The sequence below is a fragment of the Typha latifolia genome, chromosome 3, assembly GCF_019914945.1.
Source record: "Typha latifolia isolate L0001 chromosome 3, TyphaL0001v2, whole genome shotgun sequence".
Lineage (NCBI taxonomy): Eukaryota > Viridiplantae > Streptophyta > Magnoliopsida > Poales > Typhaceae > Typha > Typha latifolia.
The window spans coordinates 140,675-152,066 of NC_133088.1; the positions used below are offsets into that span (position 1 = coordinate 140,675).

General features: G+C 39.2%; 3 protein-coding genes and 1 long non-coding RNA gene across 4 annotated transcripts; 1 reads left to right on the top strand and 3 right to left on the bottom strand.

Annotated features, from left to right (window-relative positions):
- Window positions 1-332: 332 nt before the first annotated feature.
- On the bottom strand, window positions 333-3,150 carry LOC140784509 (uncharacterized). Its single transcript, XM_073131977.1, has 4 exons — window positions 2,936-3,150; window positions 1,759-1,826; window positions 1,026-1,112; window positions 333-591 (listed from the first exon to the last, which is right to left on the bottom strand). The coding sequence occupies exons 1-4, from the start codon at window positions 3,036-3,038 to the stop codon at window positions 568-570; spliced, it is 282 nt and encodes a 93-aa protein (XP_072988078.1). The 5' UTR covers window positions 3,039-3,150; the 3' UTR covers window positions 333-567.
- Window positions 3,151-3,733: 583 nt separating this feature from the next.
- LOC140784631 (uncharacterized) lies at window positions 3,734-6,553 on the bottom strand. Its single transcript, XM_073132128.1, has 4 exons — window positions 6,402-6,553; window positions 5,426-5,611; window positions 4,223-4,330; window positions 3,734-4,116 (listed from the first exon to the last, which is right to left on the bottom strand). The coding sequence occupies exons 1-3, from the start codon at window positions 6,531-6,533 to the stop codon at window positions 4,274-4,276; spliced, it is 375 nt and encodes a 124-aa protein (XP_072988229.1). The 5' UTR covers window positions 6,534-6,553; the 3' UTR covers window positions 3,734-4,116; window positions 4,223-4,273.
- On the top strand, window positions 6,212-7,778 carry LOC140784630 (vacuolar protein sorting-associated protein 28 homolog 1). The gene has a single exon (XM_073132127.1). The coding sequence runs from the start codon at window positions 6,925-6,927 to the stop codon at window positions 7,567-7,569; it is 645 nt and encodes a 214-aa protein (XP_072988228.1). The 5' UTR covers window positions 6,212-6,924; the 3' UTR covers window positions 7,570-7,778.
- A 1,812-nt stretch (window positions 7,779-9,590) lies between these two features.
- On the bottom strand, window positions 9,591-10,195 carry LOC140785080 (uncharacterized). The gene is made up of 3 exons (XR_012108371.1): window positions 10,179-10,195; window positions 9,948-10,055; window positions 9,591-9,876 (listed from the first exon to the last, which is right to left on the bottom strand). It is a non-coding gene; the product is annotated as an uncharacterized lncRNA (long non-coding RNA).
- Window positions 10,196-11,392: the final 1,197 nt, after the last annotated feature.

The following is an 11,392-nucleotide window of genomic DNA, read 5'->3' on the forward strand; positions in this document are numbered from 1 at the left end:
AAAGTAAGGGCTTCGTCCTTCAAAACAAATTGAACTCCCCCGGTGGGTGAAGCGGAGGGGTTTATAGAGTCAAAATATGAACACAGAAGTTTAAACTACTAAAATAAGAATTGCGGCTAAATCTCCAAACTCGTGCCTCAGGTCTTGTTTACGTCTTCATAATGACAAAATATGAAGAAAATTACAAAAATTAATCATACAATTGGCTGAAGCATGTGGGTGCTGCATCCCATTCCTTGTCTGTTTTCCGTGAATATTAAGAACAAACAAAAAGAAGGAAATCTTGGCAAACTCTCAAGCTCTTACTATTTAACTAGGCAAGTCAAGCAAGATACTCAAGCGCATTATCATCAGATAGCAAATTGTACAGTCTGAAACCACTTGATAAAGCAGAAAAGAATTCGAACACATCAAAAAGTCATTTGCCTTACAAAGAGAGTATCAAAGCATCATAAGTTCATAATTCTTGATGGACCACTAAGAACTTGATGGAACACATTGATTTCCCCTTTTTCATTATTCTTAGACATTCACAAATAGAGCAACGCATTTTGCAGCTGTACCACCTTAATGTGCTGGAGCTGCAACTACCTGTAACAATTAAGGAAACAGAAACCCATAATTTTGATATGCTTAATAATGGAGTTCTCACTGATAGCTAATAAATGTCAAGAGTTTTCTGTCACAAGAAGCAAAGAAATAATCAAGTTTGCAATTTAGTTATGTTCAATTAACAAGAAGCTTTTTTAAGAAATAATTGGTGCAATGTGTTCACTAGAGCTTCAATTTCTTTAGAAATAGCTTTTGCACATCCAAAGATTTGGCATTAGTGTAGAGTTACATAATCAGTATGCTTGAATTTTCTGAAGATCCTCACTAGAATCTCACACATGTAATAGCATTACTTTGCAGAAAGAGAAAAAAATGTTGTATCTTACATTAATAATAAATTCATTTTGATCTTGTAGCAACACATACCAAAAAATAGGGAAAACAGTTCCATAACTTCAAGAAAAAACAAGTACCTCATCCTTCTTTTCTTTCTTTCCACCAAAAAGTTTGTATCCTCCATAAATTACCAAACCCCAACCACTCAAGCTGGCCAGTACAAACTGCAAAAAGTTGGCATGCTTATTAGATAAGCATTTGAAACATATTTACAAACCGTGCACTAAGATCTAATATAGAAGAAAAAGGGAGTCCCACAGCACGAGGTTCCTGCCTATACAGAGTCTGACGAGATCTCAACTAGAAGAGCGAAAAAAAGAATAGGAAAGCATAACAGCATCAAAGGACTCTACAGATATGGCCCTCATGAATAGAAGTATAAGAAGTTATCCCATGCAAAATAAGGCTTAAAAAGACCAAAATCTCCAACACATATGCATGAAAATAAAATAAGACTTCTAAATTCTTATTTCTTATCCACCCCAATATGTCTACTTTAACATAAACCAAACCAGATCAGAGTCTTGCATCCCTGAAGGTCAACAGTTGATCAAATATGTTTGTAGATGTATACAAACAGTAGAATGATGAACAAAGAGTTCGGACAAGATATGTATGGGACTTACAACAGGACGTCAAGAATTCAAAATGATAGTTCAACCATCTTTATCTTCATCACAGAAAACAATTTTGGATATTCTTTTAGAAGAAAGTTTGGATAAGCTTATTAGCTTTAATATGCAATATATCATAAAACAACTCCTAGACTCTAGAATGTTATGTCCTCCAAGTTACGAGCCTATGACTTACGTGCTCTTCTTTCCATTTAGATGGGCTCAACGGATCTTCCCAGAGATTCACTCTTGGGGGTCCATGATCTGCATATGAGAAAATGAAATCATAAGTGGCTTGTGAGAAAAGGAAATAGTAAATGAACTTGAAATAGTAAGAATTTAACTATTACGTAAAATTACAACATCTAATAAGAGCTGAAATGGCTTCAAAGATTTGGCAGATAAGCCTCAGAACAAAATATCAAAATAATTTCTCAGTCACAATCAAACAAATTACACAAACTGCTGACAATATACACCGGTTATTCCATAGTCAGTGACTACAAGAAATCAAGCTACAGCTACAGATATGACTTAAGGTGAAACATATTCACTAATATCGCAATTTATATATATATATATATAACTTCCAAGTCACCCTTCTTGTGCTATAACTCTACGCCATTTCAATTAACTAATGTAGAATACCAGAGAGAGGAGAGTTATATTGATACTACAAGATTTATGTCAACCCCGCAGATGCAGTAGCTCTGTAGCTTCTTCTATTCAAAAGAATTAAGAAAGTAGACATACGATGCTGCACAATTAACTTAGAACCAAAAATATAGTGCCCGCCACATTTCAACCTTGCTTGCCTTTCAAGGCCACAACCAAGTTCAATACATTCTAATCGCTGACAGTGAACTAGATGAAGTCAAACTTCACTGCACAATTCCACAAAGACAAATCCTTATCCTCGATCTCAGACCAACTAAGACAATTAGCACATTAGTTATGTTTGAAATCATGTATAAAAACAATTCCATATGGACCATATCAACAGAATTACATATAAACAATTTCCTAGCAGGAGAGAAAAATAAATGATGAATAACGCTTGAGAGACAGCGAATACATACGGGGCTTGCTTGGGTTTAGAAACATTTCAGATGTTGCATAATAGGCCTAATCGATTGGTGTAATTTTTTTCCAGGGCAGTAGCAGTAATCTGCGTACCCCAAAAACTGAATCAAAATGAACCGCCTACCAAATATCACGAACAGCAACATGCATCAGTCGCAATATAAAATCAATCCAAGATCCTCAAGGTTTGGATTTGGTTTCTGGTATAATCCGTAACACGACTGGAGGAATGAGATCAGATCGAAATTGGACGACAGAAGAGATAAAAGGAGACGGGAAGAGAGATTGACCTCCACCGCCAGCGAGGCCGCGCCGAGGGATCAGCTTCGCCGGAGGAGTGGAAGAAGAGAGACGCGAAAGGGAAGAAGCAAGCGCCGCCCTAGCTGCTGCCATTGCAGATGGTTCACGACTAGTATTGCGAGGGTTAAGTTGGGAGAGGGGGTGGAGGAGAAAATGTATTAGCGACCGAAGCCAATTTTGCTTTTGACCCCTTACATCAACTAATATTCGTAGAAGACACTTATAAATATGGCCTTTTATGCGTTTCACCACCTACAAAATTGACTAATTGAGAGAGATTCTACACAGCAATTGCCAGACAAAAGAGTTGTTTGGTTTCACTTTATTATATTTTTGGAGAAATTGTCATTTTCTGCATCTTGGTGTGGACTTAAGTGAAATATTAAGTGTTTCTTTTAACCGATCAATATTAGTTTAACTGCGTTTAAATTTTTTATTTAAGATCTTTAAATTTGACTTCTAATTTTATCAAATATATTAGAAAAAAATAATAATTATACTTTAATTTAACTTGCAAGAGATAAAATGACACAAATAAAATTAATGTGGACATAGTGATTTTATCTTAGATTTTTTTCACTTATCGCTCACAAGCCGGACAAAAAGAAGTTAAGAATTAAACTAATGACCTCCATCTTAATTGGTAAGACCAAACCATTTATCCATCATAATTTTCCCTTCTTTAAAAATCCTCGGAACCTTTTTCCTAAGAAGAAAATTAAGATGGGGAATGCATGTTCGATGCTTCGTTGAGTAAGTAGTAATCGGCATTATGTACGGTGAAACAGTAGATAAATGTAACGCTTCACATCTCATGGCCAACGTTATGTACATATATAAGGAACATAAGAACCGAACAAATTCAGCAATTAAGCATTCTTTGGTGAGAATAGCATAAGGATGAGTGACCTCTCGAGATATATATATATATATATATATATATTGGAGTGGCTTTGGAAATTCAGCTAACAATTTTCTCTGTTCTTTTCCAAAGGAGATCGATAGCAAGACGAGCCTACACTCTTCACTTCATGATCGTAGTCGGCGGTGCTTGAATAGATAAATGAGCAGTCTAAAGTACACTATTAACATAACTCCGAGAAGTGCCACACAATTTACACTGTAGAAGCACATTGTAGATACAGGGGAAGAGCACACACTATTACCACACCTGCAGATAAATGGCTTATGCTTCAGAATAGAGAGATTATTTGCTGATGTATCTTAATGCCAATGCACAACTAGAAAAGGTCTGTATAAAAGAATAATAGAAGTACCTAGCCGAACGGTAATTATTTGAACCAAGTTAGCAAACTTGCTGACCACCTTCACAGAGAAAGGCTTGCAAAAAGGAGTTCCAACTCCTCTTCTTGAGAGGCACTCATCTGCAGATAAGAAAACAAAGGAGTGGAGGGGGAACATGAGAGGAAAATGGGAGCAGTAAAAAGGCATCAATTCACAAAATCTTGATCTTTAGATTACCAAGCAATTTTCGTTTTTTAGCAGCAAACGATTTAAGTGCATGGAAAAGATACACTAAAACAGTAGTCGTCATCATCATCTCTCAAAGCGTTCCCCAACAATTGTTAGTCAGCTAATTCATAGATCAAAGCTAAAAGGCTCAGATAGAACCAAAGCATATCGATGGACAGTTATTAGCCTGACATCAATCTTCTAAACCTAGTAAAGATCACTGGCCAAAACAGATGACAGAAGAGAAAGGCTCAAAAGAGAAAGCTATAAGCCCAGCTGAGCTATTCACCTTCTTAGTTTTAATGGTTGTGCAACTACTTTATTCATCTAGAGACAAGAGTCTTGTACTAGATGGAGAGAGACAGTAACTGTGCGGACTACTGGCTTCATCTTAGAGGTACAGTTGGGGGAAAGCCAAATGAAGCACAATCACTTAAGAGATGAAACCATCATATTAATTGTATGTCAACCATCCAAGCAATATTCATCCAAAAAAAAAGAGACAAAATTGATCAGTCTCAGTCTTCTTATCATAAAGAGAAGCCGGTAACACATATCAACAAACTAGACTTTACCATAGCATGAATCAGCAATACTAGAGGTAGTAATCCAGAAGAACTTGCTCAAAACCCAAGGACAGTAAACATTACTAAATGATATCTCCCATAAATTGGTTCAAACCAAAGGCTTGTTGTTGTGCAAGGAATAAGCTGATTTAATTTCTACTAGAGCGACCAGAAATACTGTAAAAAGTAGAAAACTAGAAATAAGAGAGAGAACTACATGCAACATAAACGTTGATACACAAGGATATAGAAGCTGATCCGGTTGGAAGAAATCTTTTGCCTGCATTATAACTAAAGGTTTAATTCTTCTTTTTATACATTGTGGATGCATGCAAGCACAATAAAAACTCCATCTATAGATAATATGACATGATGAGTTGGAAAGGTTAAGTATTTCCTTCTTACTTGGATAGACATGAGATGAAGAAGCTTGTTTAGTACCCGCATGCGATGTACTGCATAGCTACTATTGGAAGGGAGCTGGTTGACCCTAGCAATTTCAGCATGAACGGCAGCCTTTTTGTCGTCCTGTTGCATCTGAATACATTTGCTGGTTATTTCATCCTGTGTCAGATTAGGGCCATCACGGCCCTCGACGTGATCCATAAGAAGCCTAGTTGAGAAAACCTGCAAAAATCAGAAGATGGAAAACTATTCTTTAAAATGCAGAAAAGCAATCAAGCAGAAAAACTGTAATGACTATTATACTGCTAAAAATGTATATCCAACCTTTAAAGGGGTTTAAAATTCCATTCCATCATGAATAAATATGAAAATGTCCGATATAAAACTAGTGTTCTTGTATAAACTCTAAGGTACCAATTTCTCATGTCAAAAGGACTGCAAAATTAAAAAACAAATACGGATGTTTGTTTGGACGGTGAAAATTAATGGGATGCTATATTTAAGAAACAAATTCTGTAAAACAGCTGGTCAGATGAGTTTATGTGAAACAAGCAATCACACAACTAAATGGATAACTCTTGAGAAATCAAAGAAAAACTCCAGGAGGATCTGAGAGAAAACAAAAAACGTATACTTATTAACGGTTAAAATAGTGGATGGAATCACAAGTTCTCCCCAATTATAATTCATCAAAAATAAAAATAAGAAACTCCAATTGTCTGATTCAGCTAAAACAATAAGGGATCAACATCTTCCAGGAAAGCTCGATTCAAAGATTTCTTTTTATGCACTTATGGTGCTCATCAACTAAATCTCAAGAAGTAAAAGTTCTATCACCAATTTCGTTGTATTAACCCATTAAGCAGAGCAGTCAAAGAGATACCTTCCAAGGAGGAAGATGTAAGCAAGAAGCTCATCTCCTTTTGGATTTCTAAACCCTAAATTAATCTGGCTAGGGAGAAATCAAAGGTAACGACAGTGTGGGTGGTGAGAGCAGGGAAACGAGACTTACGCGGCGGACGGCGACGATCCCTATCTCCGACTGTGTCCAGAAAAATCTCATCTCCCATTTTAAATAGTGAGTATGCGATGATGGGCCGCTCCAGGCCCTGGCCTTGCTTTTAGAGTTGAGGTACAAACTCATCAGCCCATAATGAGTCCTCTTAACTTTCCTAATACAACTGAATGTAGATAGTTTTTAGAATTAGTTTCGTAAAGCCTTAAGCCTTAAGCCTTTGCTTTTCCTATCCTATTTGCTTAGTTGCGTATTTAACACCACAACGTACAAACAAACTCTTAAGATGTCACATTATTGTTTACAATTTGTCCGAAGAGGAGCAAATTTGGGTCCGTCACCACGCGCACCAATTTCCCCTCGCCTTCGGCCCTCGACCTTGACCTTCGTCTCCTCCGCCAAACCCTAATCCCCAATCCCTCTTTCCTCGATCTCACCGATCCAGCGAAACGCCTCCACAAGCCCTATCCCTAACCTTTTACCCGAGCTTGACCTCGATTTCCAGATCTCGGTTGCGATTATGGAGGTGAAGCTATGGCACGACAAGCGCGAGCACGAGATGCTCGACAGCCTCGCGGACCTCTATGCAATCATCAAGACGACGGAGAAGCTCGAGAAGGCCTACGTCCGCGATCTCGTCTCCTCGTCGGAGTACGAAACGGAGTGCTTAAAGCTCATCACCCAGTTCAAGACCCTGTCTTCCTCCCTCCGTGACGTCGTCCCCTCCGTCGAGCGCTTCGCCGATGCCTACAAGATGGAGTGCCCCGCCGCTCTCAACCGCCTCCTTGTCTCCGGCGTCCCTGCCACCGTCGAGCACCGCGCCGCCTCCTCCGCCTCTGCCGGTGCCGCAGCTGCAACATCCGCAGCCGCCATCGCACAGTGCGTGCAGCACTTCATCACCGCCATGGACGCCGTCAAGCTCAACATGCTCGCTGTCGATCAGGTACACCCCCTGCTTTCCGATCTCTCTGCATCGTTCGCCAAGCTTGGAGGGATTTTACCGCCGGATTTTGAGGGGAAGGTGAAGGTCAGGGAGTGGCTCACCAGGCTGGCAAAGATGGGGGCGGCAGACGAGCTCACGGAGCAGCAGGCGAGGCAACTCCACTTTGATCTCGATTCGTCCTACAATTCGTTCATGGCTGCTCTGCCCAATGCTGGATCGTGATCTCGGTCATTTCTTCTTTCTCCCTATGTGCTTTTTTCCTATATTTGAATCTGCTGTTTTCGTTTCTTTTGTGTTGTGTAAAAAAAAAAAGGACCTGCTTCTATACTATGATTGGATTTGACTCTATGATTAAGTTTGCCGATCTTATGTATTATGGGCCTCATTTTGTAAATAGTAGCCATTTAATAATGATTGGGATGTTGATCAAACAGATGTTATTGCATTTATAGTCTTCATTGACATATGCTACTTAATGTAGTTTTAGATGATGAAGGAAGTGCAATTTGCTGCTTTTTTGTGCACTTTCCTAACATTAAGAATGGAATGCCCTTTCTTTTTATATGTTGAATGTAAGATCATCATGACAAAGTGAACGATTTGGTGTTGGATCTGAGATAAGAATAAGATCACAAATGTGGTTCTTTTTGTTTAGGATAAGTATGTAGCTTAGCATGTTAACTGAATACTCTATATATGTTACTGTGCATAGCATTGTCCATCTGTGGTGTAATCTTCGGAAAGAAGAAGATCGTGATTTAACTGTTTCGTGCTACTAGTTAGAAGTGGCAATGACCGATGTTAAATATGAAACCTTGATGAGCTCTCGTATACATCCCATGATCTTACTTTCATCTTCTGACTCCTAAGATGAAAGAAAGCACCTGTAGTTACCGACACACTTACCTATATGCCCTGATTATTTGATTAAGTCTTGTCTAGAAGGCAGAACTTACACTTTCAGTTATTTAGTTTCCATCTCATCATTAGGCAAGATCTCTATAAGAGGTTTTTAATATCATGTCTTCGAATGCTAGATAATTTTGATGCTTTTGGAAATTATTTAGCATTTTGTGTAATGAGCTAAGTGTCCGTCTACATAAGTTCTATGCTAGTGAGCACCATGAGAAACTCTTGCCTTGGTTCAGCATGATTAACGCACTGTGAATACCACCCCAAGATTTTACAAAAAGATGCTCTGCTTTTAATATTTGTGGAAATGTCATATTAGGTCAAGACTGAGAGTTTTGTGTTGTTATTGAATACATCTGCAATACCATTTTTATAGAGGACAGGTTCAGATTATTGTGGCAATGTAGTAACAATTTGGAGCAATAGAATTTCTTGAACGTTCTCTTAGCTTAGAAAAGCAACGAATTCCCAAGGATGACTTTCTTTTGATAATTGCAAAGATGGGTATTTTAGTGGTCAAGAAATGTAGCATCAATCGATAGTCTGTTTATGTGGTCCTACCTTTGCAACATTATTAGTGTAATAAGTGCAGAACTTGAGTATTTCTAGTTCTACAAGAAGATGAAGAGATTCAAGAGCAATGTCAAAGATAGGATGATAAAAGAAGTATCTTTCCTTGTTAATATGTGAAAATAGTACATTGGAAGTAAGATTCAGAGAATTCAATATGAATTTTCTGAAATTAGCAATGTTTTGTTGATCTAGAAAGTCCAAGTTAGATGTGCTACAAAGATGTTATAGAAGTAACGGTTGTAAGATGGTTCTATTTTCAGAATTTGCTGACCACTGAAGCTCTTTTGTAAATTGTAGCTGCGTAATTATGAAAGAAGTTTCAACTGAACTTCGTTCTGTATTTACTAAGCACTACTTACATAAGAGTGTAAAGAGTGGTTTGATTAGTTATTAATTTGCAATCCTAACACTTTTTTGTCAATTATCTTACTTCTTGAGTTCTGGTATTTCTGATTATTGCTGGTTTCAAGAATCCTTTCGGCAGATTAACTTCTGTCTACTAACTACTACTGTCTTTATGCTTCGTAAGCAATACTTTATAGTTATGAACTGTTCAGCTTGATGAAGGCATTAATATATGGCAGTAGTTTGCACTTTATAACCTTCAGCTGTTCGAGTAAGAGCCTGAATTTTGCTCGGACTTTGTTTATTGCATGTCTGTCTCTCATATTAGTAGGGTGTATAGCATTGTAGTGTTGTTGGACCTCGCAATGTAATATTGTTGCTGGCAAAATGTGCAGTAATTTGCTTTCGTACATACACTACCCATTTTCTTTTTCCTGGGCAAAAAATTATCTCCTCCTGGTATTATCTTATCTTATAGCACGGGTAGAACCTCCTGGTATGAAGTTAAAGTTTTATTGTCTTTGTTTCCGGTACAATGCTTGGTTTGTTTGAGCAGTATATCAATTCCATCCTCAAAGAAGTTTAATTTTCATTGCTATCCCTTACGAGGTGTTATATTGCTCTTCCTCTGCGACTTTAATTGCTGATGTTTATCGAATGTAATTGGACTAGATGGCACCTCAAGCTCTCCTCTTGGATCTGCCAAATTCATGAAATATCAAAGAACGGTAAGGAAAAAAAAGATAAAAATTTGATAGCTAACCAGTTACCTGTAGCCCAGCAGCCAAGCCGAGAAATTCGAAGCACTCGTCCAGAAGACTTCGTTCTTTCCTTATCACTTGTGCAAGCTCCACAAGCATCGGTGCTGTTTTCTGAGCCTGTTAGCCGTACAATTTCAAGAACTCGCAGATCAGTTGTTGTTGTTATAAGATTACCACGTATATTCTTCACGGGAATGAGCTTCAGAGAATCATAGCTATGTGAAAAAGAAATCCTATTACCATGGGAATTAATGTACTTGCTGTGGTATTGATCGTCGCAGCAGCAAGATCCATCGCTTGCCTAATTGTCGATGGGAGCTGCTGCAAGTCAGCCTGCAGGTGATTCAGCTTACAGCTGAGTAAGAAACGATACATTGGGCTAAAGCCTTAAAAGGTGACAAAGGTTTACCTTTGCTCCATCAGTAAGAGGTAGTCTGAAGACCGCAGCATGCAGACAGCCTTTGGTGGCGGCGAGCGCAGAGGTATGCTGCCTCTCCAAATCGCCCCACTCTTCCAATGCTTTCATCTATTACCAGAATTACCACACACAAAAATAAATAAATGGTAAGGTTCAATATCTAATGGAGTAAATTGTTAACGATGGGTTACTGAACAAACCTGAGATGAGAGCACTGTGTAGAGCGTTAGCCGGTGCTTCTCCTTCTCCAGCTGCATTCGTTTCCGCACCACCATCGACCGCGACTCTGTGATCCTTGCCCATGCGCTCAGCATCGTAGCCTACCATACGGCCAAATCATAAACAGTCATTAATCTAATAAGAGGCTATTCCCAAGATAGTAAAACAGCATTAATTTGCTAAAGAGACAATTGCAAGTCCTTCCAACTGAAGTGGACCCGAGGACGGGAGGCAGGGCCTTCCACAGAAGTTTATCTGGAATAGTTCATAATAGGTATAGACTTGTTCACAAAATAACTGCATGCATGCGCATCTCTTTCTAGTTTCTGCTGTTCGCTGTTCGCTGTTCGCTGTTTGCTGGCCTTATAACTAATAAGAGAGATCCTATTACTCAAAAACAACGCGCGCGCGCGGGAGAAAAGAGTCCGTCCTTCAAATACCTGCACGTCTGCGAGCTTGGTCTGCATCACGGCGTCCGATCTCGCGTTCACGAATCTCCACTGAACCAGACGGGTGTGCATCGTCTTAACCCGATGACCCAACTCTCCTAGTCCCGAGAAACTCAACGGAGATGAAGGCGAATAAGAAGACGAGATCTTCCTCCTAAAAAGATGATCCAAACCTAAGCTTCTTAAGCTCCCCATCTTCCTTCCCTTTACCGGGTTCGGTGATCCCCCCATCCCCTCAGGCGACTCCGGCAGCCGCCCCGGGGACATCGCCCACTGCGTCGGCGCCGGCGAGATCGTCTTCTTTACTGGGGATCTGGGGACCCCCTGGATCGAGGTCTTGGAGTCGTCGCTGTGGCCGGATTCGAAGC

Coding starts and splice junctions, on each gene's coding strand:
- LOC140784630 (XM_073132127.1), top strand. CDS start 6,925: ATGGAGGTGAAGCTATGGCACGACAAGCGCGAGCACGAGATGCTCGAC.
- LOC140784631 (XM_073132128.1), bottom strand. CDS start 6,533: ATGAGTTTGTACCTCAACTCTAAAAGCAAGGCCAGGGCCTGGAGCGGC. Junction 5,612..6,401: donor GGATCGTCGCCGTCCGCCGC/GTAAGTCTCGTT, acceptor TGATTTTTGCAG/GTTTTCTCAACTAGGCTTCT. Junction 4,331..5,425: donor ATGCAGTACATCGCATGCGG/GTACTAAACAAG, acceptor TCTTATCTGCAG/ATGAGTGCCTCTCAAGAAGA.
- LOC140784509 (XM_073131977.1), bottom strand. CDS start 3,038: ATGGCAGCAGCTAGGGCGGCGCTTGCTTCTTCCCTTTCGCGTCTCTCT. Junction 1,113..1,758: donor CTAAATGGAAAGAAGAGCAC/GTAAGTCATAGG, acceptor AACTTTTTGCAG/TTTGTACTGGCCAGCTTGAG. Junction 592..1,025: donor AGAAAGAAAAGAAGGATGAG/GTACTTGTTTTT, acceptor TAATTGTTACAG/GTAGTTGCAGCTCCAGCACA.